This window comes from Lissotriton vulgaris, chromosome 9, assembly GCF_964263255.1.
Source record: "Lissotriton vulgaris chromosome 9, aLisVul1.2, whole genome shotgun sequence".
NCBI classification, from domain to species: Eukaryota; Metazoa; Chordata; class Amphibia; order Caudata; family Salamandridae; genus Lissotriton; species Lissotriton vulgaris.
The window spans coordinates 1,050,754,856-1,050,779,986 of record NC_141697.1 but is presented as its reverse complement, the minus strand read 5'-3'; the positions used below and the strand labels follow the sequence as shown (position 1 = coordinate 1,050,779,986).

Sequence of the window (25,131 nt, the reverse complement as noted above, 5' to 3'; positions counted from 1 at the left end):
GTTCAAAATCCGCTTGAGGGCCTTTTGAGAGCCTTGGAAGAGCCTTTGGTGAGCCTTTGATTTAAGTAGTGGTTTAGCTGCATTAGACTCTCATATTCATTCCTTGCGGAATGGAATAGGCGAGACCTAAAAAAGCACACAATATAGTAGCAGAGCGTGTTTGAATGTATGAGGTGGTGGTGTGCTTTCTGTTACACAACCTCCTCCCTCAAATAGGTCAGTATTAATTCTCTTGCTAAAACCAGAGACTAGGGACATTGATTCTACCAATATTAAAAGCTGCAACTCCCATGCCCTAAGGCTGTGTCCTCTTCGACCTATCTAGTGCGTACCCTTGTTCTGTGTAGGAAAAAAGCCAGACCTCTCCAAATAGAATGAATAAAATGTAATTCAAGGTCGTCTTGTTTGGAAGCACTGTTTATGTCTGACAGTGTGTCTTCCTTCCTCGAAATCCTTCTTGTGCTCGTAGTACAACTCTGTGTTCGCTGACCGATCTAACCTAGATTTTGTAAACCTGCCTATTGTGTACAGGACGGGTGGCGCTCGGCGGTTTAAAGCACCAAATATGCTGCTTCCCTGCCGCTTTTCATGAATGCAGCGTAGTGGCCCAAAATGAATAATAACGAGGATTACAAGGGAAAAAACCTTACAGGGCTGTCGGAGCTCTTTAACACGAGCGCCTATTGTGAAAATGGTTAAAGGAGGATCTGAGGGAGGAGGGGTTTACCGTGACGAGCAGCGAGGGTTGGAAGTGGGTGGTCAAGGGAGAGCACGGGGAGTAATAAAATGAAAGTAGCGTCACAGTAGCGAAAAGCTATGGGGACATTGTGATATACGCAGGCAAGGAGTAAACCGCAAGGTGCTACTGGATGCCGGAAGATGCAAGCATGCCGGGAACTGGTTGTGTGTGAATATGTTGCGATATAATGGCAACGTGAGAAAAGCATGCCTCATGCTGTATCCACTGCGTGAGGAGGTCGCGCAAGAACTCACTGTCCACAACTTCTTAGTAAGCAAGAAAGGCCACTTTATTAAGACAGGTGTGAAACAAAACATCTTAACAACATATTTTATTTATTTATTTATTAAACCAAAATTCTTTCAACTTACTGAGCATCCTTACTAAAGAGTAACCCCCCCACCAAGTTAACCCTAACAAACCAAAAGCAACTAACTCTTGTAACTACCCCCTCCTTTCCTTTACCTGCCCTTTGAGGATGGACCAACCCGCTCCAGGCTGCCCACCCCCCCACTAAAAACCCTCCAACCAAGAAAATCTTTAGAGTTTTCCTGCCCCACCTGAAAAGCAAATTAAACCTGACTCTTATAACACCACAACTGAACATCCAAAACTTTGGCAATCAAATCACGTAATTCTAATAAATAAAAGGACTGACCCAACTGGGAAAGGTGAACCCCATCCTCATGAAACAAGTGCCGCTCAGAAACTTGTAAATGAGGATGAGCCAATCTGTAAATACTAATTTCCTTAAAAAACAGTCTCATAGATCGGTTCAGTTTCCTCTTCGCTCTGTCCATAGCTGTGTGATTCCGAGCTCCATTCCAGAGTAGCCGTGGCACAAATTCCGTCCAGATCACCATGGTGCTCGCCCAGGCGTCCTTGATGATTTCCAGATCCATCTTCATCAATTTTATCAAAGTCAAACCAGATAAGGATACCAGATCGTTGTCACCCAGGTGAATTACGAGCAAGTCTGGCGGACCCCCTCCTCCTTCACAAAGTACAGACAAAAAAGGAAACAAACCTCCCCAACGCATTCCCCCTTTACCGTGCCAAAAAACCTCATGTGTTAACTGCTGAGACCAAGAGACATCCCACAAATGTGATGTTCTGCAGAGACTGCAGCCCATTTCACGAAGGAATGCCCAACAATCCATACCCTTCAATTATCTCTGACCATCCTGTGCAAAGGACCTAGGAGAAAAACACATATTAACAAAAGACAAAGGTGGACTACTTTCTAACCTATTTCTTGCAGCATCTCGACCTCCATCTCCCAAGTCTGCAAATCTGAGACCAGTCCTACCCCAACCTGGCAGCCTCAGTCACCGCCCCAATCCTAAAAGAATGAGTGCCAAAGTGGAAAGGATTCTGCCCCAAATTGAACTGCACCTTCCCTAAAACGGCCAATAACTGGGCAACAGAAAGTGGGCTGCCATCTGCATGGCGAAAGATAACACCCGGCTTAAAAGAAGAGGAATCCATAAAAACCTCCCATTCTCGAACCGGGCAACAAGAATCCAAACCACTCCTCCCCAAGAAAACCCATTTACCCCAACCCAACTGATCCGTTTTAGATACTCATAGCCAAAGTCGCAATCTATCCCCTTCCATAAAAACCGCATTACTAGTCATGCCTGACCTGTTCCGCAAACCCAAGAGTTCTGAAGCCCGAAATGCCCCAAAAAATAACCACACAAAACACAACCTAAATTTGACACACTCAAAAGCATCGTAACAGCAAGAAGGTAACAACATTTAATGAAGTAACTCAAAAGTGACAGGCTGCCTCAGCCGGTTACAACCAGCCTGCTGCCTACCCATACCGTTCAACACCTTTCAAACCAACCCCCCCCCCCCCCCCCCCCCCTACCGGATCCCTCCCCATCTCAGCTGCCCAGAAAAAGAAATACCAGCCAGTTTACCGGCTATCGTGGTATGCGAAAAGCCCTTATCAATAAGGTGCAAAACCAAACTCAACAAAAACTGCTCCCCAGGCAACCCCCCTGAAAAGGAAACTCATTACCAAAGCTAAAAAATTCCTGCCATGCATGCAGTTAACTCCGTCTCGTAGCTGCAGCAACCGAATTCTCAACCAATTGGTCAATCCTCAATCCCCCCCAAGCCCCTACGAACTGTGGGATCTCAGTCTGTTGAGCTCCGCCCCAGGAGCCAGTCCGCGGAACTCCGTCCACTGAAAATGAGACAAAGCGTTTGCTATACAAATAGTAGCTCCTGGGATATGTCTAGCTTTGAAAATAATATTCAGCTGTAAACACCTCAACATGAAAGCATGTAGTAACTTCAGCACACGCAACTCTTTTGCTTTCTGCCTGTTGATCAGTTCAAACACCGCCAGGTTATCCATATGGAATAACACAGACCTGTCGCAAAATTCCTCACTCCAGACCTAAAGGGCCCAGCAGGGAAAACAAATCCAAAAAGCAATACTGCGGCCCTGACTACTCCACTGCACAGACCAACTTGCCGCACACCATCACCCCTCCCAGAACATGCGAAAACCTTTAACCCAGAAGCATCTGTGTGTATCATTACCTGCCAGACCGTGTCTTCATCTGCAAAAAACAAAGACACTCCATCAATCTTGCAGAAAAGGTAACCATATGGACAGAACAGCCCTGACCGCTCCAGAAAGGCGCACCCGATGCTGTGGGAGATAGGCTGTCCTTCTCCGGAGCTTGCCGTACCGGCAGCGTCTTGTTAGCAACTTCCTCCCCAAGCCTTTCATCACCAATTCCACAGACCCGGCCCTCCCAATAACTTGCCGCACCGGCAGCGTCTTATCAGCAACTTGCTCCCCAAACAACCCATCACCAATTCCAATAGACCTGGTCCGCTTAGGCGCCATCCCCTTCCGCTGGTGCACTGCAACCTGTCCAACATCCCCCATCACGTAATTCGCCTCCAGGTCCTCATCATCAATATCCAGAATTAATACATAATTTACAAAATATTCCCCACTGTTCCCAGGCAACTTGCCATCTCCAACACCACCATCATAAAATTATGTCCAACGTTATGCCATGTTCAACATAATCCCCATTGCCACTGGCATCTCCCCATCCCCAACTCCACCAACATAAAAATGCAATTGAATATCATTATGATCCACTCCGGCGCCGGTCGCACAAAAAGAAATCCGCTAAAAGATCCCTTTCCTGTACCCCCCCAGACCTAACCACAGCGTGTTCAACCCGCAACTTCACTTGCTAGCCGATGACTCGCTCACTGTAGGTGAAATCCTTCCCGTGCGTCGCTCAAGCCAGACTGCGCCGGACCAAAAAAACCCACATCCCCCCTGCGCCATCCAAGACGGGCCCCCGAATCAGAACGTGGGCCCATCCACACCCAATAACCACCCTGGGAAGCCAGGACCATCTGCTGAGCCAACGCCCCACCACCCCACCCCTGGGGGCCCACGCCAGTACACGCCGTGAAGTCAGCCAAGGTCCTCTGTTACCCGCACCCACAACCATGCCCGGGTGACCTATAGTTAGTAACGTCTTGTGGGGAAGGGGCAGCTGCAAAGCATCCCAAGGAGCCATTGTCCCATGTTCCAAATTTGCTGCGCCACCACAGGCTGTGCTTTCCAACATGGCCTCAACTACATGCACCCCACATCCACCAGAAAGGGGCTGCTCCACAGCCCCACCAGAAAGGGGCTGCTCCACAGCCCCGGCCACCGCAGTCACCCTGGGCACATCAGGGCTACCTGACTGTGAGCCAAAGTGGCAGGACTCACCATATAAAGCCGCCCTGCATTTTGTAGAAATTGGGCCGGGTCCATTAAAGAACAAGCATTTACAATGCAATGGTTTTGCCTTTGTTAAAGTTAGAGCTATTGGCATTGCTCTTGACATTATTTTTATTTATGTTTTTTTTAACATAAATAAATGGCATTGTCATTTACAATGCCAATAGCTTAATCTCTCGCAAATGCCACACACAAACACCCACAGAGAGCCCCCCCACACACACACACAGCGCCCCCCCACACAACCACACAGCGCCCTCCACACATACACCCACACAGAGCCCCCCCCCACACAGAGCAGAAGTATGCTACATTTAATGCGAGTCACAGGGCTTTAGATCTCATCCACAGAGGATACCAGACCCTTCTGGTGTGCATTAGTTATCATTCTGCGCAGTCTGTATTCGATCCATCAATCTCGGCGTCACTGGAGAGCGCGAGATACCCGGAAAAATAAACTGCGCGCGCATGACGCAGCCCCCACCTCCCAATCCTGACAGGAGCCATTCAACACCCCCTTCGTACGCTGCGCTAGCCTCCGCAAGAGGCTGATGTGGCGTAAAACAATGCAGCATTGCAGCTCTGGTGACCCATAATAACCTCCTGGCTTGCAGGGTAGCGAGGCGGCTCAGCGGGTCAATGCACCCACTTAAAAGAGGTTGGCGCAACCGGCATGCGAAAAATTCCAGGCCCAAGGGCCGACTCACTCATTATTTTTAATGTAGATGAAATAAGTAAACGCCCGATCAGTTTTACTGCTCGAGAGTTTGATTTTGGACTTGCTTTACAAAACCGGGGAAAGTGCGTCTATATTTATGATCGCTATTTATTGGCCGAAAAATTTTGTTTTGCTAATTTTACAACAAACACAACCAAACTGTTGTTGTATATGCAGTCAAAGCGACCACGAGTACGGTTACTACGCTTCAGAGCGCTGTGGAGGCAGGGTCAGAGACAAGGACCAAAAAAAAAAAAACTATTGAGTTAAATAGTATATTTTCTTGGTCTTTCTCTTAAACGTAACAGCATACAAAATAGAACACAACCACCATACGAGAGACAGGAATGTATGTTAAAGTAATCTGTGCAGATGTACTACTGTTCTAGTGGTAAAGCTTATTTGGTTAATGCGATCACTACAGAAGTCTGTCTGTGCAAACAGAGATTCACATCTTTATCTTGGTTTGTGCATATGTGTATTTATAGTGCTAGGATGTGCTAGGATGCCCCACCCTGCGCTAGAAAGCACAGTGAATATGCAAGTCGGAATTTAAAAAATGCATTAACTGTCACCATGAAGCTTTAAGTGACTCCATCAATTAAAGCTCCTGCTGGCTCCCAAGCAGCCTTTAGATCTACTGATTGCTGAACCAATTGCACACATTTGCATTTCTTTCAGGTAGCAGGCACCATGGAGAGAGAAGGGCCTGCCTGGTCCTTAGCTGTCTGTCTCCCTCATCTCCCTTTTCAGTACAAAAGAATCTCTCCTTTCCTTCTAGCCAGATGCAACTCAAGGCGGACATTGGCTAATAACCAAGATAAAAAAATCTTGGGAACGGTGGTTCATATAAATCCCACCCACTATACCCTCTGCTTGTTACGTACTGGTAAAAATTTGTAGCTGGCTAAAGCATGCATGAAGTGTGCAATACCAAAAAAAAAACGTTCTCCCTTAAATTCAAGACAGAAATATGGCTGCACAACATATCAACTGAGATAAAATTCCCAAATTTAAAAATTAATGGTTTGGGGAGGAAAATGGTAAAACTATCAATAAGCAGGTCACTGCCCACTCTGGTATTACCCACGGATGTACTTAAGCTTCCTATTTCCCACCCTTTGACAGAAGTGAACATCACTATACGCTTATGGTTTCTTCTTAACCACCTTTTGACAGAAGTGACAGTCACTATCGAATTAGTCCCTATTCTGGATCTCTGTCGACCTCGCCATCTAAAAGATGTAATCTGGAGTCTGCCTCCTCACAGCTTGGTCACAACCATCCCTGGCATATATAAAAATAGTTCACATTTTCCAACTCAATCCACAGGTTACATTGGCTCATGCTACAATTGTCTGTGGGCGCTGGAACACTCAGTGGCACCTTTGCACTTCTACTTAATATAGACAACAACTCAGTGCTAGATAATATAAGCTTCATTGCTTTACTCTTCCAACAGGCTACCGTATCAACCTTTTGACTAGAGACTAGCCATCTTTCCAGCTGCAATAAAACATTAGCTGCTGTGGCACATCTTCCATACATCTGTAATGTCCAAGTCGGAAACCACAGAAAGTAAACATACTACAAGAATTTCTGCCATGGTGTGATGTGTTATGGACTATTTATTGTGTTCTAGGCTACAAACATCTATTCTTACACAATGACAGAGTTCGGATGCAGCTAGAGTGTCTTGGGCGGTACCATGTGCTGAACAGCTGGGGACCAGCAATAAATAACACTTTGTACATACATTAAAAAATAACGAATTAAAAAAGAGTTTCCATTTTTTGATTGACAGGCTTTAAGAACTTCAGGGCAGATGTATTTTTTCCCCTACATGTTAGATCTGAGTGATGGGGTAAAGAAGGTGCTAAGAATCCCGGGTCCTGAATACCTTTCCAAAGTATTGGCTGCATATGCTGTTTCTTTGCTAGTTAATTACCTATCCATCTTACAGTACTGGGACAGCTTGCAGCACGGGATATAAATCATCATCCGTTGCATGAATTATGTAAACAAATGTAACAATTATTGTACTTGACTTCACTATAATAACTGATTGTTTTCTTAGACGAAGAATACATTTTCAAGTTCCATAGTCAGTACAAAAATAACCATAATAAAACATTTTGCTACAAACCTCACATGTGATCTTACGCTTACAATCATATAACACTCACTGATTAAAACCAGACAGCTGTCCCCAAATAACATATTCCATACTACAGTCATGTTCTTAGTCTAGTGAATGAATGAATGAATGTAACATTTGTAAAGCATTCTGCACCAGAACATGGCAACCTGGCACAGAAAAACAAAAAAGTGATAGCAAATGGTCGACATAGCGAAGTGGGTTTATATGGAAGAGAATATGTGAGATTTTAGGTAAGTCGAGAAAAAAAAGTTATTATTTGCTGGCTGGGCAGCAAGAAGGGACGGCAATCTAAGCAGCAACAACAGAAGAAGGTCAGGCAACCAGAGTGTGATCGTTTCAATCTTGGTTAGTCAAAGGAGATGATTATTCATAGACTGAACAGCAAATTCAGAATTATAGAGAGTAAAAAGTCTCTATAGATTGGAGCATGGCTGTGAACAGCATTGCGGCAGCGACACAATGATTTGAAGAGGAGTTTGTGAACAGGCTGCCAATGAAAAGCTTTCTTGTGAGGAGTAATGCGGGGACGGTGTCTTAGGCCATGTATCAGCCTGGCTGCTAGGTCTTGGATGCATTCGAGCCTAGATATGGCGTGCCTAGGAAGTTGCTTCAATGTCACCCTAGGTTCACAATGTCAGCAGCAGCAGTCATGTGTACTGTGACTAACCAATGAATCTATATGATCAGACATAACGCCATCCTCTCCAGTACAATACAACAAATTCCAGGCAGCAGAGATCAGTGGCGACCGGCATAACTCGCCGGTGGCAAGGTAGGCGTGGGGTGGGTCGTCACAAGGGGGAGGGGGGGGGGGGGGTTGGGTCGCACATGTTCAGAATTAAAAAAAAAAAAGTACCTTGATGCAGGGTTTCGCATCTTCTCTGCTCCCATGTCTTCTCAGCTCCTGCTCTCTGGCCTCCAGATCCGACAGGAACGGAATAAGGCAGCCAGGCTCCCTCCTGCAACTCCGGCAGCCGAGGCAGCGGTAGGGGGGCGGGAACGGGGCCGGGGAGACACGGAGAGCGAGGCAGCGGTAGGGGGGGGGAGGCGGGAACGGGGTCAGAGACACAGAGCGAGGCAGCAGTAGGGGGCGGGAACGGGGTAGACGAGTAGACGATAAGCCACCATGGCAACAAACATGGTTATCTGAGTTTAATATTTAGTAGGTGATCTGGAAAGTCACCTTGGTTTTTCATTCCCTGGGCCACCTAGATGTACTGAAAAGCTGAAGAGTGGGTCGGAAAAAATGTGTACCTCATTCACTTCTCACAATTGCAGTTTGTAGGCCTTTTAAAACCGACAGTCTAGGTGATGCTGGAAGCTCAGCTTTCCTTACAATGGGTGAAAGACCGCATTCTATAACTAGGGTTGGAAATGTCACGTCTTTAGCAAAGAAATACTATTTATAATGTTTCTGATCTGTTGCAGCAATTAAAAAATAGACTTCTTTGATTGGGATAAAGTCAGACTAACCAGGTTGGGAAGCACAGTGGCAATACAGATGACAGGGCTCCCCAGCTCCTGTTCTTTACACAGTTTCACTACAGCCCCTTAAGGATACGTTATCTCGCATTCAACAAAGTTTCAACAATTTTATGTTGTCAGGAAAACAACCCAGAGCTGCAGCCATAGACCTACAAACCAGATGACGAGTGAGGTCTGGACACCCCAGCCGTTATGCTCTTATATTATGCAGCCCAGCTAAGATACAGCAAGAATAACTGGTGATTCACGTATCAGAAAACTGCAGGTGCACAGCGCTCGACTGCATGGGTAGCAGGCTTCACTGTGTCTATGTAACATAGCAGGGTGCAGGCAGAAGGTAATTGTGCATATCCACAGGTAATATGATCATTTCGATTGTATAGCATTTTTTCTTAAAGCTGCACTGTGATGGAACACTGTCCCATGTAAACTGCACGGCCACACATTTTTTTTTTAGCAGACTTCAATTTACTTCCTTATGGCCTATCAGAAGCACGATTAAAGAGTTTACTCTATACCCAGGCAAGATTATTTGTTTTTAACTACGAAACATAGAGACCCAAAACGAGTGCATTACTTAGCTGGTTAAATATCTGGAGAGGGGTCGCCTGTTACAGAGATCTACTTGCAACCGACAGAGTTGAATAGATTGAAGGCCAGCTCAGTATTTTATACTTCATAGGTCGGTAAGATGAATGCACTTGAAACGTGTTACTAAAAACTGCTTAGAAGTGGCAAAAGACCGTTCAGTCGGGTGTAAATGGTCACTGATTTCATTATCCAATGTATGTGACAAGAGTCGACCGCATCAAGAGGCCTCAAGTGCAGCGGACGTTGTGATGTTCGTAGCAGCTGTTTGCGGAGTCATCACACGAGCAGGGGGGGTGGGGGGGGGGGGGGAAGAGACAGGGGGGGTGGGGGGGGGAAGAGACAGGGGGGGTGGGTCTCAGATCATGCCGGCCCCTTTCTCCTGGTTCATCATGCCTTGACATGTCGATGACGTGCGAGTTTACTCGGTGGATGTGATTTCACTTTCGATGCAGATGTCTCAGGCGCCAGGCGTCTCGCCTTCCATTTTCACCACTTGCACCCCCTTAGATACTGGAGGGGGCTTCCCCCGGCCAAACCCTTCTCCTTTGATTAATTCTGTCACGGCCACGTCAGTTCTTGCCCCCTGCTGACCTCTTTGCATTTAAATTATCTTTATTGCGACTGTAATTGTCCCGACACCCAAACTCCAATCTCCTCTAAACTCATTTCCCAAATCCAATCCACTCTTAAAGACAATAAATACTTTCATGAGTGGACAAGGAACTTGGAATACACAACAATATACCGACGTCTCAAACCTGCTCAAAGTCCCGTTTTCTCCACCAAAAGGACCGCGACAGACCCGAAACAACACTAGGGTCCTACATTGAAGCCCGCCGCAGCCTGGAGAAACGCGGCTCAAGAGGTGCGCCGGTCCGGACCCTGGCCCAAGATGGCGGCGGGGCTCTGAGAGCTAAGTCCGGAGCCGGGAGGCCTGCCGAGTAGCGGAGGCAGCGGGAGGCCAGAGCCGCCGACCGGGACACAGCGCTCAACAGCCACTGGCCCAGAAACGAGGTAAGGACGGGAAGGGCATCGGCAAAGGTCCGGGGGGCACCCACGGAAGCAGAGTGCGCCAGAGGAGGGAAGGCCTGCTGTCATAAGGGTCCCTAGTCGCTGGGGGCCGTTGGGAAGATTAAGCAAATGGGGTCGAGTCTCTTCCCCGCCTCCCTCCCGGGGTGCCGTTCTTACCTGCTGGACGGGGGTGTTGGGCCCCAGAAACCTGCTGGAACCGTTTCGGTAGGGTGAGGGGGCCAGGAGCCGGGTCCGGGTGGAGTGCAGCCGCCGCGCTGAGTCTGTGTCCGGGCTCCGGGGGCGGGGAAGGAGGAAGGCGGCCATGAGGAAACAAGCGGGAGGGGGCGGGAAAGGGGGAGGAGAGACGCTGACGACGGCCGACGACGGCCTTGGAGCAGGAAGGCGGCCATGAGGAAACAAGCGGGAGGGGGCGGGAAAGGGGGAGGAGAGACGGAGCACGAAGGAACAGATTCGACGGCCGGGAAGGCGGGCACCAAGAAACAAGCGGGAGGGGGCGGGAAAGGGGGACGAGAGGCTGGAGCACGAAGGCGGGCACTAGGAAACAAGCGGGAGGGGGCGGGAAAGGGGGAGGAGAGACGCTGACGACGGAAGGCGGGTGCCGGCAATGCCGGACCAGAATCGGGGGCGTTCCCGGCGTCGCCTGACGTCGGCAAAAGCCAAAGAATCTCGGGAACGCCCCCGTGTCTGGTCCGGCATTGACGGACAGGCCCCTCATCCAATGGCTAGGCTCCATTTATGGAGCCAGCCAATGAATGACGAGGGCCGACCCAAACCCACACACAGTTCTCATTAGGTTTTCGCCTGCGCGAAAAAGCTGCGCAGAGCGCAGCTTTCGCCAGGCAAAACCTAAAAAACTAAACTTTCCATGACTATGGAAATGCCTTCCCAGTGTGGTCTTTTGGTTTGATAGGCTGCCATGCATTGCAGTTATTATCCATCTACCTGTGTTTGGGACTCGTGTGTAACATGCCCAAGTCACTTTCTCTTGTAAAACACTGTCTGCTACTTCCTATATTTTGGCTGCTTACGATACCTGCACAAGTGCCACCATTGCCGTCGTAACGTGTTTGAGTGACCTCCATTCATTACAGTATGACACCTCCATTTGTACTTCATACGCTTTAGTAACCTGCACACATGTCACTTTTCCCTCCGAAATGCACCGTTTGCTCCCTCTTGAATTTTGTTGGGTCACTACTGTCAGGCGTGCCTCATGTAATGTAACGTTTGCTTTATAATTTGTTCACTTGTAATGTCTCATTCATCAGCTCTGTCCCCATTGCGAAGCGCTCTGAACCTTCGGGTAAAGTCTGCGCCACACAAAAACGCATAAATAATAATAATAAGGAGCCTTCATCAGACATGCCAACCCTCCCGATTCAGGCGTGAGACTACTGATTTGAAGGCTAGTCTCCCACCTCCCGATTCCTACAAACAAAAACCCAAATCCTCTGGGTTTCAGCTGATAGGCCTTGGTATTGTGTAAAGTGCTAATTCTTCCAGCAAAGAGTGGCGATACAGGGGCTTTCGAAGGGGTGAAAAAACAACAAAGGGCATTAACAAGGGAATCGTCTTTTAAAGACCTGCGAAGTACTTGTGGTGTGCGGGGGCCGGGCCTCGCACGTGGACATTCAGCACTCGCAGAGACAGCAGGTACACAGAGTAACGGTGTGCCGGAAAGACCCCGAGCGGTCTTCCGCTTCTTTATTATATACCCCAGAGCGAGCCAGCCCCGGGGGTGTGGGGATGCATGTGTATATGGATACAATGTATGGAGTGGCTCTCTACATCCCTCCTTCAATTTAGTTTGTCTCTATGGCTGAGAGCTCGTTAGAGTGAAGTCCAGGCAAAGTCTCTTAGTCTCTGGCTTGGACCTGGATTGGGCCTCAGGTGATATCGGCGGCTTCTGCATGCGGGGGAGCCGGCAACCCCAGCCGGGGTTGTCTCGCCACTCCGCGCTGGAGACGTGGGGACTGCCATTGTGTTTTAGGGTGTGGCAGCCTGACTGGTCTCTCCGGCAGGCCCTTTTCCGCCAGGTCGCGATGTTGAGGCCTCAGCCCATGGTCCTTCTTCGTCCTGAGTGTATGCCTCTTCAGACGCTCTTTCAGTGACACCTGCGGGAAGGCCAGCCGGCCCTCCCGCCTTCTTGAAACAGGATATGTTCCGGGTCACTGTCTGATGGCCTCTACGCGCAGGCAGCATGGTTCCTTGAATTTTCTCCACTGTCCATCTCTCGGGTTCATAGGGTGTCCGGAATTTCCACCCCGGATGATGATCTTTGACCACCACGGTGTCCTTCTCGTATGCCCGGTCTCATCAGCGGCGGTGGCCCCTCGCCTATTTCCTGCAGCGTCATTGTGTCCGGGCAGGCTGCTTGGGATACCATGTGGACAAACTCTTCTGCCCCTTGTCCGTCAGCGAGTGGGAGAGCCTGCCTCGTCACGTCTGGGTGCCGGGAGAGATAATCTGCCGGGTTGTGTGCCCCTGGTCGGAACACTAGGTTGAAGTTGTATCCTTGCAGTTGGACGGCCCAACGTTCTATTCGCTGGGATGCAAGCCTGGATGACCCTGTGAAGAGGGGCAGTAGTGGTTTGTGGTCGGTCACTATAGTGAACTCCTTTCCACATAGATACAGATGAAAGTGTTGGCACGCCCACTTTATAGCGAGAGCCTCCCGCTCGATCTGAGCATATCGAGATTCAGTGTCAGTTAGGGCCTTGCTCGCATATGCGTCTGGTTTCCATTTGTCTCCACCGTATTCTTGCAGTAACACGACCCCCAGGCCCACCGGGCTGGCTTCCACAATCAGTTCTTCTTTCCGGCGTGGCTGAAAGTATGCCATCACCGCCTTGTCAAGAAGGCTCGCCTTGATGTCCTGGAGCGCCTGATTGGCTAAGCAGGTCCACTCCTATTCCTGATCCTGTCGAGTGAGTGCCCTCAATGGTTCTGCCAGGGCCGCTAGATTAGGAATGAATCGGCCGCAGTAAGTGGCCATGCCAAGAAAACTCCGCACCTCGGAGGGATTCCGCGGGGTGCTCGCGGTCCGGATTGCTTCCGCTTTCTTCGGGTCCACCTTCTCGTGTGAACGTGTATCCAAAGAAGTCGATGGATTCTTGGTAGAACGAACACTTTGACCGATGCAGGGTCAACCCGTGTTCCGCCAGCCTCTGTAGCGTGGCACTCAGATGGGTGTGGTGTTCCTCGAGAGTGTTGGAGTATATGAGTATATCGTCGCTCAGGTTGATTACCCCACTCAACCCGGACAGTACCTCTCGTATTGCGTTCTGGAACACTTCTGCGGCGGAGAATACGCCGAAACTCAGCCTCTTGTATCGTCGAAGTCCGACATGGGTCAAAAAAGTCGTTATGTAGCGGCTCTCTGGTTCTAACTCCAGTTGGTGGTACCCCGCGTTGAGGTCCAACTTGGAGAACCACTTCGCCCCGTTTAGGTCAGCAACGATGTCATCCATCGTCGGGGTGATATGGCGTTCTCTCTTCACAGCGGCGTTGGGGAGCCTCATATCAACGCACAGTCTGATGGCGCCTGGCTGTTTGGGTTTGGGCGCCACGACCAGCGGCGACTCCCACGGGGTTGGGCCTGATACCTTTTCTATGACTCCGAGATCTTCTAGTCTTTTGAGTTTGGCCTCTACCTGTGGCTGGAGGTTGAACTGCACTCTCCGGTGCCTGAGAGCGACTGGGCGCACAGAGGTGTCGATGTGTAGCTGAACTTTCTTCCCTTTTAGTTTTCCTAAGCCGCTGAATAGCGCTGGGAACTCCTGCAGCATGCTGTCCGCATGTGACTGATGGACTTGATTTACGAAAAATACTAAGTCCAGGTCTTCGACTGTGTGACAGCTCAGGAGTGTGCCTTTCTTTCCTTCCGTAATATGGAAGCAAGCTTCCGTCGAGTATTCGCCGTTCACGATGGTGATGCTGATGACTCCTCGCAGTGGGTCGGTGCCCCAGTAGGTGTAGATGCGTGCGCTTGAGGGTGCTAGTGCAGGCTTGGGTGACATTTGCTCATATTGTTCGGAGTCCAAAACGTTCACTGACGCCCCTGTGTCTGAGTGCTCGCATTTCGGTGCCTTCGACGGAGACAGTGCACATGGGCGGTGGTCTTCTCTTGGTGGACACCCGGCTAACGTATGATATCACGTATACCTTGTCATCATCGTTGTCTTCGTACCGTGGCCTTCTTTCCTGGGCTTGGTTATCTGGGGGTGGGTGTTCGGGTTCCAGAGACAGTCGCCTGACTCGTTGTGTTAGTGACCTGGGGACATACCCCACACGTGGTCTTGGAGCGTTTGGCCTGTACCTCCCTCCTTGGTATACTGCTGCAAAATGGTTCAGCCGGCCACACTTTAGACAAGTTTTTTCTTTTGCACTGCACGTTGTTGTCGTCGGGTGGTCCTCCCCGCAGTAGGCGCATTGCGTGCCTCGGGATTGCCATTGTCGCGGACGGTTGGCCTGCGGTCTTCTCTGATTCGCGTCCACTCCTTCTTCCTTGATTGGCGCCATTTTGGACGTTGCTGGTCGTGCCATTGGGGAGCGCAATGCCACTTCCATTTCTTCAGCCCGCGCATCCGACAGTTCGTGCGACCGGGCAAGGACGAGTTTCTCATCTAATGTGATCCCAGGCTGTCTAAGAATGAGCTTCCTTAGCAGTTTCGATCGACATCAGACAATGATTTGGTCTCGTATCTCCTCTCTCGGATTGAGGAATGGGCAACTACTGGCCAACCGGCGTAGCCTAGCATAGTACATGTCTACGGATTCAGCTTCCGTTTGCCATGTCCTCTTGAACTTGAACTTCTCGAAATCATTGTTTAGTTGGGGGTCAAAGTGGGCGTTGAGGGCGTCGACCGCCGCATCGTAGTCGTCTTCCCGTCCAGTGTCAGGGAGAGTCTCAAAAAGGTCATATATTTCAGGGCCTCCATATAGGATGAGGAAGGACCTCTTGACTGTGCCATCCGTTTCGCGGGTTCCCTTAAAGTATAGGTTGAGTCGACCGAGCCACGCTTTCCACCGCGGCGCTGCAGTCGCGGGGTCAGCCGATTCGCTGAATGGGGGAAGAGGTGCGACCCCTGTGTGGGCATGGCTGATAGTCTGGGGACCTGTGGCGAGGTTCTGGGCAGGTCCTGCGGGGCCAGGTGGTGGTGGTGCTGTCGCTGCAGCTCCCTGCGCTGCGCCAGTCATGGTGCTCCCCTTCGCGGGAGTTGCTGCGGCTCCCTGGGAAGTAGTAGGTCAGGTCTTGTTCCCCCTACCGTGGAGTCGTCTCAGCTATTCTAAGAGGTGTTCTGTGGGCGTGTGCGACTCCAGCCAGGTAGAACAGGCGTTGTTGTATGGCTATTCCCTCCGAAATGCTGCATTCAAGCTCCCCAGGCCCACTAGTGTGTGTTGTCTTGCATGCGCTTGCTTTTGCCAATGCTTGTTGGATATGAGTCATGCACTATCTTCTCTGTGTTCTGCCAATGCTTGTTTGTTGTGGTAGGCAAGGCAGGCGGGGCTGCCGTGAGGTGTTCCACGAAGACTGGGGAACAGCCAGGCAAGCAGGAAGGAGAATCCTCTTCACCCCTCCCCCTTCAGGGGCTGCGCGCGGTTGTTGCACGCCTGGGGGGGGGGCTGCGCGCCTCGGGCAGAGTTCGCTGTGTGGGCGGGCCGTGCAGGCCTCGTATGCGCAGCGCGGGCGGGGCCGCTCACAATGCACTCACCCTCCAGGCGTGCGCGGCGAGTCCCGCCAGCTAAAAGCGCTCCTGCGAAGGAGACGCGTGGGCGGGCCTCGAGCCGTCGTGCAGGCAGATCGTCGGCCAGAGCGGGTGGGCTCCGCGTTACACTCCTCCAGGCGCAGGCCGCGCGCTGAAAAGCAGGCACCAGCGGGGGAGATGCCGACACTCGAGGCAGGTGGCAGGGCACACGCGAGGTCGGTACCGGCCTCGTCGCCAATGTGGTGTGCGGGGGCCGGGCCTCGCACGTGGACATTCAGCACTCACAGAGACAGCAGGTACACAGAGTAACGGTGTGCATGAAAGACCCTGAGCGGTCTTCCGCTTCTTTATTATATACCCCAGAGCGAGCCCGCCCCGGGGGTGTGGGTATGCATGTGTATATGGATACAATGTATGGAGGAGGCCGGGTGGCTCTCTACATCACTGGGGGGGGGGGGGCTGTTTCAGCCTGGGCTGCCACAGGTGGGTGGGGGGTGCATGCACTTCCAACAACCTGACAGGCTAGTGCCCAACACTTGCATCACCCTCTCTGCCTGCCATTATGCTCCATGCTTATGAAATATTTACAACAAGGGGTGGTGAGGGACAGAGTCTCTGAATTAAGCAGAAAGCTCTCACCCAGTCAAGAGATCAGGGCTAGATCCAACACCGTTTTTTAGCTCACTGCACCATCCCAGTTTCAGAACCTGGCTGTATGCAAATTAGTCTGTTCCTGTCCCAGTGCATGATGGGAACAGGGCAAACCAAACTACAAAAGCCAATTCTTACACTGGGAAGGAAACAAGCTCCCGGGGACCGGTTTCTGGCATTACAGCCGTCTTCGGCCCGGTTTGCTTGAATCCTGATGGTGCAATGAGCAAGGGTCTCACATCTGAGAATACCCTTCCACGCTTAGGGTGGACAAAAATATTTACAACAAGGGGTGGTGAGGGACAGAGTCTCTGAATTAAGCAGAAAGCTCTCACCCAGTCAAGAGATCAGGGCTAGATCCAACACCGTTTTTTAGCTCACTGCACCATCCCAGTTTCAGAACCTGGCTGTATGCAAATTAGTCTGTTCCTGTCCCAGTGCATGATGGGAACAGGGCAAACCAAACTACAAAAGCCAATTCTTACACTGGGAAGGAAACAAGCTCCCGGGGACCGGTTTCTGGCATTACAGCCGTCTTCGGCCCGGTTTGCTTGAATCCTGATGGTGCAATGAGCAAGGGTCTCACATCTGAGAATACCCTTCCACGCTTAGGGTGGACAAAAATATTTACAACAAGGGGTGGTGAGGGACAGAGTCTCTGAATTAAGCAGAAAGCTCTCACCCAGTCAAGAGATCAGGGCTAGATCCAACACCGTTTTTTAGCTCACTGCACCAGCCAGGTTCTGAGCTGGGATGGGGCAGTGAGATAAATAACGGTGATGGATCAAGCCCTGATCTTTGGACTGGGTAAGAGTGGTCTGCTCAATTCGGACACTCTGTTCATCACCACCCCCTTTTGTAAATCGATTTTGGCCACTATAGGTGTGGCAGGGTATACTCAGACATGAGTCCCTTTCTCACTGCTCCATCAGGATTCAAGCAAGCCGGGCCAAAGACGGCTGAAATGCCAGAAACCGGTCCCCGGTAGCTTGTCTCCTTTCTGGTAAAGAATTGGCTTGGTAGTTTAGTCTGCCCTGTTCCCATGATTCACTGGGCCAGGGACAGACTGATTTGCATATAGCCAGGTTCTGAGCTGGGATGGGGCAGTGAGATAAATAACGGTGATGGATCAAGCCCTGATCTTTGGACTGGGTAAGAGTGGTCTGCTCAATTCAGACACTCTGTTCATCACCACCCCCTTTTGTAAATCGATTTTGGCCACTATAGGTGTGGCAGGGTATACTCAGACATGAGTCCCTTTCTCACTGCTCCATCAGGATTCAAGCAAGCCGGGCCGAAGACGGCTGAAATGCCAGAAACCGGTCCCCGGTAGCTTGTCTCCTTTCTGGTAAAGAATTGGCTTGGTAGTTTAGTCTGCCCTGTTCCCATGATGCACTGGGCCAGGGACAGACTGATTTGCATATAGCCAGGTTCTGAGCTGGGATGGGGCAGTGAGATAAATAACGGTGATGGATCAAGCCCTGATCTTTGGACTGGGTAAGAGTGGTCTGCTCAATTCAGACACTCTGTTCATCAACACCCCCTTTTGTAAATCGATTTTGGCCACTATAGGTGTGGCAGGGTATACTCAGACATGAGTCCCTTTCTCACTGCTCCATCAGGATTCAAGCAAGCCGGGCCGAAGACGGCTGAAATGCCAGAAACCGGTCCCCGGTAGCTTGTCTCCTTTCTGGTAAAGAATTGGCTTGGTAGTTTAGTCTGCCCTGTTCCCATGATGCACTGGGCCAGGGACAGACTGATTTGCATATAGCCAGGTTCTGAGCTGGGATGGGGCAGTGAGATAAATAACGGTGATGGATCAAGCCCTGATCTTTGGACTGGGTAAGAGTGGTCTGCTCAATTCAGACACTCTGTTCATCACCACCCCCTTTTGTAAATCGATTTTGGCCACTATAGGTGTGGCAGGGTATACTCAGACATGAGTCCCTTTCTCACTGGTCCATCAGGATTCAAGCAAGCCGGGCCGAAGACGGCTGAAATGCCAGAAACCGGTCCCCGGTAGCTTGTCTCCTTTCTGGTAAAGAATTGGCTTGGTAGTTTAGTCTGCCCTGTTCCCATGATGCACTGGGCCAGGGACAGACTGATTTGCATATAGCCAGGTTCTGAGCTGGGATGGGGCAGTGAGATAAATAACGGTGACGGATCAAGCCCTGATCTTTGGACTGGGTAAGAGTGGTCTGCTCAATTCAGACACTCTGTTCATCACCACCCCCTTTTGTAAATCCATGCTTATGAAAGGTAAGAAAAAAACGTGCATTTACATTTCAAATGTCCGACCCTGCAGTAGCACACTTCCAAAGCCCATACATGCCAGTAACCCGATTCAAAGCCCCATTCTCCCGATTTTTTTTTTTTTGAATCTCCCACTTTGTTCTCCTGAAATGTTGGCATGTATGGCCTTCATTGCCGCTGAGGCCATAAAATACCTCCTCAAGCAACAGACCTGCCCAGCACCCGGGCACTCAGAGTCCTCATTACCCCTCCCACCAAAAACAGCACCGAGTGATGAAACACCCCCCCTCGACCCCGCGGCCCGCCCCAACGACCTCCCCCGCCCGTCCCAGACACACACTCTGCTCCCAAAAGGAGACTTACGGGACGTCGCCGGGTGCCTGGAAACGCGGGGGTGTCCACCGAAGCCACCGCACCGGACATGTCCTCCGCTGGCATGGCCGTTACCAACGTCCTCATCTGCCTGCAGGGCCAAGCAGGCAGACGCCGCCTTCGCTACGCCTCCGGGCAAAACAAACTCCGCCACCCGCCTCCCGTTGGTATCGCCCTTTCCCGCCCTACGCTAGCCCTACTTATAGCCTCTTCCTTCGCGCTAAGTAAATCAAGCACCTGAGTGGCCAGTCCCCCGCACGAACATGCCCAGGGAGAGACCTTCTCGCGCATGGCTCTTCCTGGGTGAGCCACACCAGGCAGAACAAAATCCACAAGGTGCGGCTGCCATACTCCCAAGACAAACGGCAGCTTGGGACGGCTGCAACAATTGGCACAAGCATGAAGCAATGCAAGAAACAACTAGGACCCAGAGAGCAGCGTGCAGAAAGCTAACAAAAATGAAAATAAACTAGGAGCGGCTGCTGGGTGGCACTGGGGGGGGCACACAGAGGGTGGGAGGCGGTGCGGGGGGGAACGACAATGGTGTTGAGAACGACACCGATGCGTATCGAGCACTGCCACAAGCATGAAGCAATGCAATAAACTAAAGAGTTCCCCAAATTAGTTGCACTGTCTAAGCGTAACAAACCTGCACTTGGTTGGTGCTGCATGGGTAAAAAAACAGACGTGACGTTGGCTGCCTAAAGCAATTACACTGGAGTCCTAACAAAGGTTCAAGTTACATAATGTAAAATACAAAATAACAGTACCAGGGAATCAAACAAACCATTGATGGAAAAAGAGGGAGGAGAAAATAGGGAGAGAGGTGAAGAAATAAGGCAAGATTACAAATAATTTTCTAACGTGATACCCCTAAACAAATTCAAAAAAATATATATACAACATTTATTGATAAGACAATAATAATGACGACGTTAAAACAACAATGGTGCTCAATAAGTTTCACAAACAATCATAAAGACAATACACTTTGTAAACCTAAAAAGTGGCAGGGGAAAATTACATATATGTAGTTTGAACAAGACAAAACACAAAAAAATAGCAAAAAATGTGTCCTCTTCATTTATTGCCACATACAGGCACGACTGGTGGGACCATTAACTAATATTTGGCCCTCCTTGTATTTTTGCTCGCGGTCTGAACAGGTCCAGTCAATTCGCACTGAGCTACTTGATGCTGCCATATTGTGAGCCTATATCTGATTTACATGAGCCCTTAACCACTACAAATTCCAATGGATAGGGCGCTTTTTTCATTTTGTATTAGTGCAATTGAGCTTATTTCCATGCTGTGGACTCTTCATTATTAGATTTCTTTCGGAATTTTCTATTGGAAGCTCTGGTATTTATTATTATTAGTCCTGATGATGACCACCAAACTTTAATGTGGTGGAAATGCTGTCAACGCCTCCATGTGGCATTGATTGAAGCTACATTAGGCCCAGGGCCTCTTTCTTCTGGGTACAAAATCCTTGATAAAAGGAGAGGGGGACCGCAAGTTTATCCTCCCAAGCCTTATTATGCCCCAAGGACACAGATTGCGGCACTTTTTTTTTTCTTCTTTTTTTCTACATTGTACTGCAAATTTGTGGCTCTTCTACAAAATATATATACAAAAAAGATAACTTTTTTGGACCCCAGCCTGTGGGACCTCGCCACCAGGTTTAGGGGGTCAGGGTATCCAACCCTGCTGCCTATGTTTTTTGTTTTTGTTTTTTGTTAAGGACTCTGAACTGAGTTTCAAGTCCTAAGACTAATGCTATCCCTTCCTGGTTAATGTGGTGACAGCCTATCATAACTCAGCAGGAGATCTCTCAGGTCCGTAGAGCCTCTGTGTTGTGAAATATACACCTTTTTTTAGCATTAATTGCTCCAAACCCGCTGAACGGATTTACACCAATTCACACAAAGCACTCTGCCTGGACCAAGAGCTAGCTTTTTGCTAAATTTGGTGTAAACCCGTTCAGTGGTTTGGGTTGTAACTGTGTCTAAAGTTCCTATGGAAAAATGAATGGGCAAACTCGTTTTGGGGCCCTTTTTTCTTGGCCCCCATTTTACGAATCCCCAAAAAATGTTCAGTTAGGAGCTGAAGTAAAAACAACTTTTTAATGTAAAGTTTTGTGAAGATTGGTCAATTGACGCCAAAGATATAAGCAAACCAAGTAATGAATTTCCCATGGAAACGCAATCCTAACTATAACTACCCAGTGGCAATTGCCACTGGGTAATATATAATATAATTACTGATTTATCGTTTTAAAATCTTACATTTATGTGCACTGATTAGCACACCATCTTCACTATAATTCTGCCACCCTGATACATGTATTTGTATGTGTATTTGTAAATCGCTGTTTATTTTGCATTATTGTTCAACCCAGACCTCTTTCTTTTTTTTATTTATTGACTTTTTCAATGGACTCTTAATTGTTGTTGTGGACTTCTCCCCTTAAAATATGATTTTGTATAACTAATAAATCCTGAGGCAACTTTGTTTTTGTTTCTTGATTCATGTAATAACACCTGGCTGGTCCTCCTGAAGAAACCTCTTAGCATTTAACGCCTATATACTCATGCTTCAGGTCAGTGGCTGTAACTGCATCGTCCTAATGCTACAGTCCCATAACAAGATGCTATGTACAACAGGGGTAGAGTCAATGTTTTATCAGTTTCTCAGCATGCCTTTTATATCACCGGCCCTGATTTTATTTTTGGCTTCTAATGTGATCTCCTGTGCCCTCTCTCATGCTGTGCTTTCAGTTATCATCACCAGGTCATTGTTTTCCTAATACTCCTGCATTAAAGTCATCTTAAGTTACACAAGGACATAAAGTTTTTTTTCTTTTCGTTGAATAAATACTACTTCTACTCCGTTCCAGCTCTTTCTATTGCTTCAATATACATCCAGTGAACGTGCACTGTACCCATGCGACTAGAAGATAGCATACTTAATATACAGGTTTAAAAAAGTTTGTAAATGTAAAATGCACTTGGGATCAGAGTGCCAAAGATCTTTCTAAACTAAAACAGACTTTGTATCTGTCGCTGCTCTAAGCAAGGAGTGCCTCACAATGCAGTCTAACTGGGCCTTTCCTACCCACCAAGCTGCAAATTGCTTTCGCTCTTTCAAGACAAGGCTGGAAGACAAGCCCATACTGCGTGTATCAGTGAATGTACTTTCAGCGCTTCGAATTTTGGAAAGAAGGGGACCCCTACGAAAAAAACAATAAATCTTGCTAGCTATAGGGCACAGATCACTGGGGTAAACAACAAGCTAACCACAAGATATATTTAAACATTTACACAGAGATATGACCTAAAGATGCATAAAAACATTGTTTGATCGTTATCTAATGATAAAAATATTAAATACACTCTTTCCGTTTTTTATATATGAAAATATTTCTCTTTATTCATTTTGTTTTTTTCCTCTTTCTATATTTTCATCACATATATCAAAAATATATATATTTTTGTTTTAAATCTTTCTTTTCTTATGGATATATGTATAGTAAGTTCATCCAACAAAAACACACACAATTTAGTTGTCACAAACATACAACAAACAATAATGTACACAATTCCTTTTTGTTAAACCATTAAAAGGGTTATTGTATGATCGAAAGACTGGCGGTCGATAGGAAGAATCTATGTGCGTAGCATCTCTCTGGTGAGAACCATAATGCAGAACTCTGGTAGGTACCGCTCACAACATCCCATGGCAATCCTCAAAGTGGATTCCAAACATTGGCAGGAGGTTAACCAATGGAAAAATGAAGGGCAGGCTGGGATGTGGGGCAATGTGTCACCTGGGAGTTGGTATTCCCTTGCTTTTTTAGTATCTCACATATTTATAAACTTGCTGCAGACCTGGCTCCGTCATTGTTTCTGCAGGCTGGTTCTTAGTGGCAGGTAAGGGGAGGTAAACGAGGGACAGTTGATCTCCACCCCATCAATATAAATCTGAGGTGGTTGCCCCTGATAAAGGACTATTATGAAAGTGCTTCCCCTCTCAAATTTGCTCACTGACAGAGCTGATTCTCATAAAGAACACAATAGTCAAGCTTATCAGCTCGAATATATTTAACTGCCACCCCAGAAGCTGTTGGCCTCTCTGTGCACTGCTTCTTCCAATCACAAGCATCCTTCCTTCAAAATACTGACTGATAGCCATGCGTATTTTATGGGGACACTCTATTTGTGATTTGTTGATGGCCAGTCTCCCTATAGAACAAGAGAAAGACATTCCTTTGTTGGGTAATAACTTAATAGTGTTTAGAGCTGCTGAACTTTCCCATATTTTCTTCTAGGAAGAAGTGTTTCCCTATCCAGAAATCACCAACGAAGAGCTACAAGAAATAAATCAGTTTGTCGGACCTGTGGAAAAGTTCTTTGCTGAAGAAGGTACATTTTTTATGTTGTCGTCCAAACCGCAATCAACAAAAAATATGTTGAAGTGTTAGCTCTCCATCACTACTTCTGATAACATAACTAGAGTGGCTCAATGACACCAATAGAATCATCTTCATGTTCTGTGTTTTAATTTAATAAACCAATGCAACCTGTGAATCCTATGAAGTGAGATACAAGTTCCACAATCCCTGCTATAATGAAGGGAAGAAAAGTGCTACGTTTTTTTACTTTTTGAAACCTTTATTTATAATGTATGTACATTACAAGACACATGCTTGACATATTCAACTTTCTGTGGTCCATACTTATGCGTAGTAATCCTACGTAATACAATTTACATGTCTAAGGCCTGGATACACAGTGACACGTTCTTTATTCAACTCTTTTTACCCCTCTCCACTGGGGTAGCTTAGCTACTCTGGTCTCTCTGTGGGCTGGTGCCCTGTTCCGTTTGAGAACTTACAGATGTCTGTTCCAACAAATATGACCGGTAGGGCTGCCAGATATGAAGTCGCCTAGAGGCCGGGTGTTGTAATTGCGCGTACAGCTCGCTGGTGGTATTACAGTATGACATGCTAAACATCCAACCCTTCAATGTTGGTGGGTATTTACTCCCCCAGTGAAGTGCTACCTCTCTTTTTGCTAATAATAATGCAATTGCACTAAAACGCTTGTATGGCTTAGAAATCTCTTGCACGTATCCTAGCAGTGCCTGCATAGGTGACGGGGAAAGGCCCAAGCAAGTCATTTCCGACAGCTCATTAAAAACTTGGGTCCAAAATGGTGCCACTTTAGCACAAATCCAAGCCATGTGCGCAAAATCGGCCATTGGAGCACTACATCTGGGTCAGGTGTGCGGGTGTGATGGGTCCATGCGGTGATTCTTGGCAAGGGAAACGTAAGCTCACCATTAACATTTAAAATGTATTATCTTATGTTTGTGGTTAAACAAATCTTTACGTGTTTGCTCGCAACATGCCTCCCACTGGGAATCTGTAAGGGGGCCACCCAAGTCCCGTTCCCAGGCTGCTCGTATCCCCTCATCCTTAACTGGAAGCATGGCCACTGAGGCCCTGTACATTCTAGCCATGAGATGTTCACCGCTTATATCCGTGATAAAGCAATGTCAGCTGAGGAAACTCCTGTGGTTCTAAAGGGTAGCTTTAAACCAGAGACCTGAACGCTCTCTGCAATCTACACAAGTTGAACT

The 25,131-nt window shown here is 48.4% G+C and overlaps 1 protein-coding gene across 1 annotated transcript in view; it reads left to right on the top strand.

Moving 5' to 3' along the window:
• The window catches only part of ACAD9 (acyl-CoA dehydrogenase family member 9), a 330,356-nt gene that overhangs the window by 6,752 nt on the left and 298,473 nt on the right, over positions 1-25,131 (top strand). Inside the window, exon 2 of the mRNA XM_086938986.1 lies at positions 23,819-23,912. Within this exon, the coding sequence (XP_086795112.1) occupies positions 23,819-23,912 (94 nt within the window). The remainder of the gene's footprint in view (positions 1-23,818; positions 23,913-25,131) is intronic.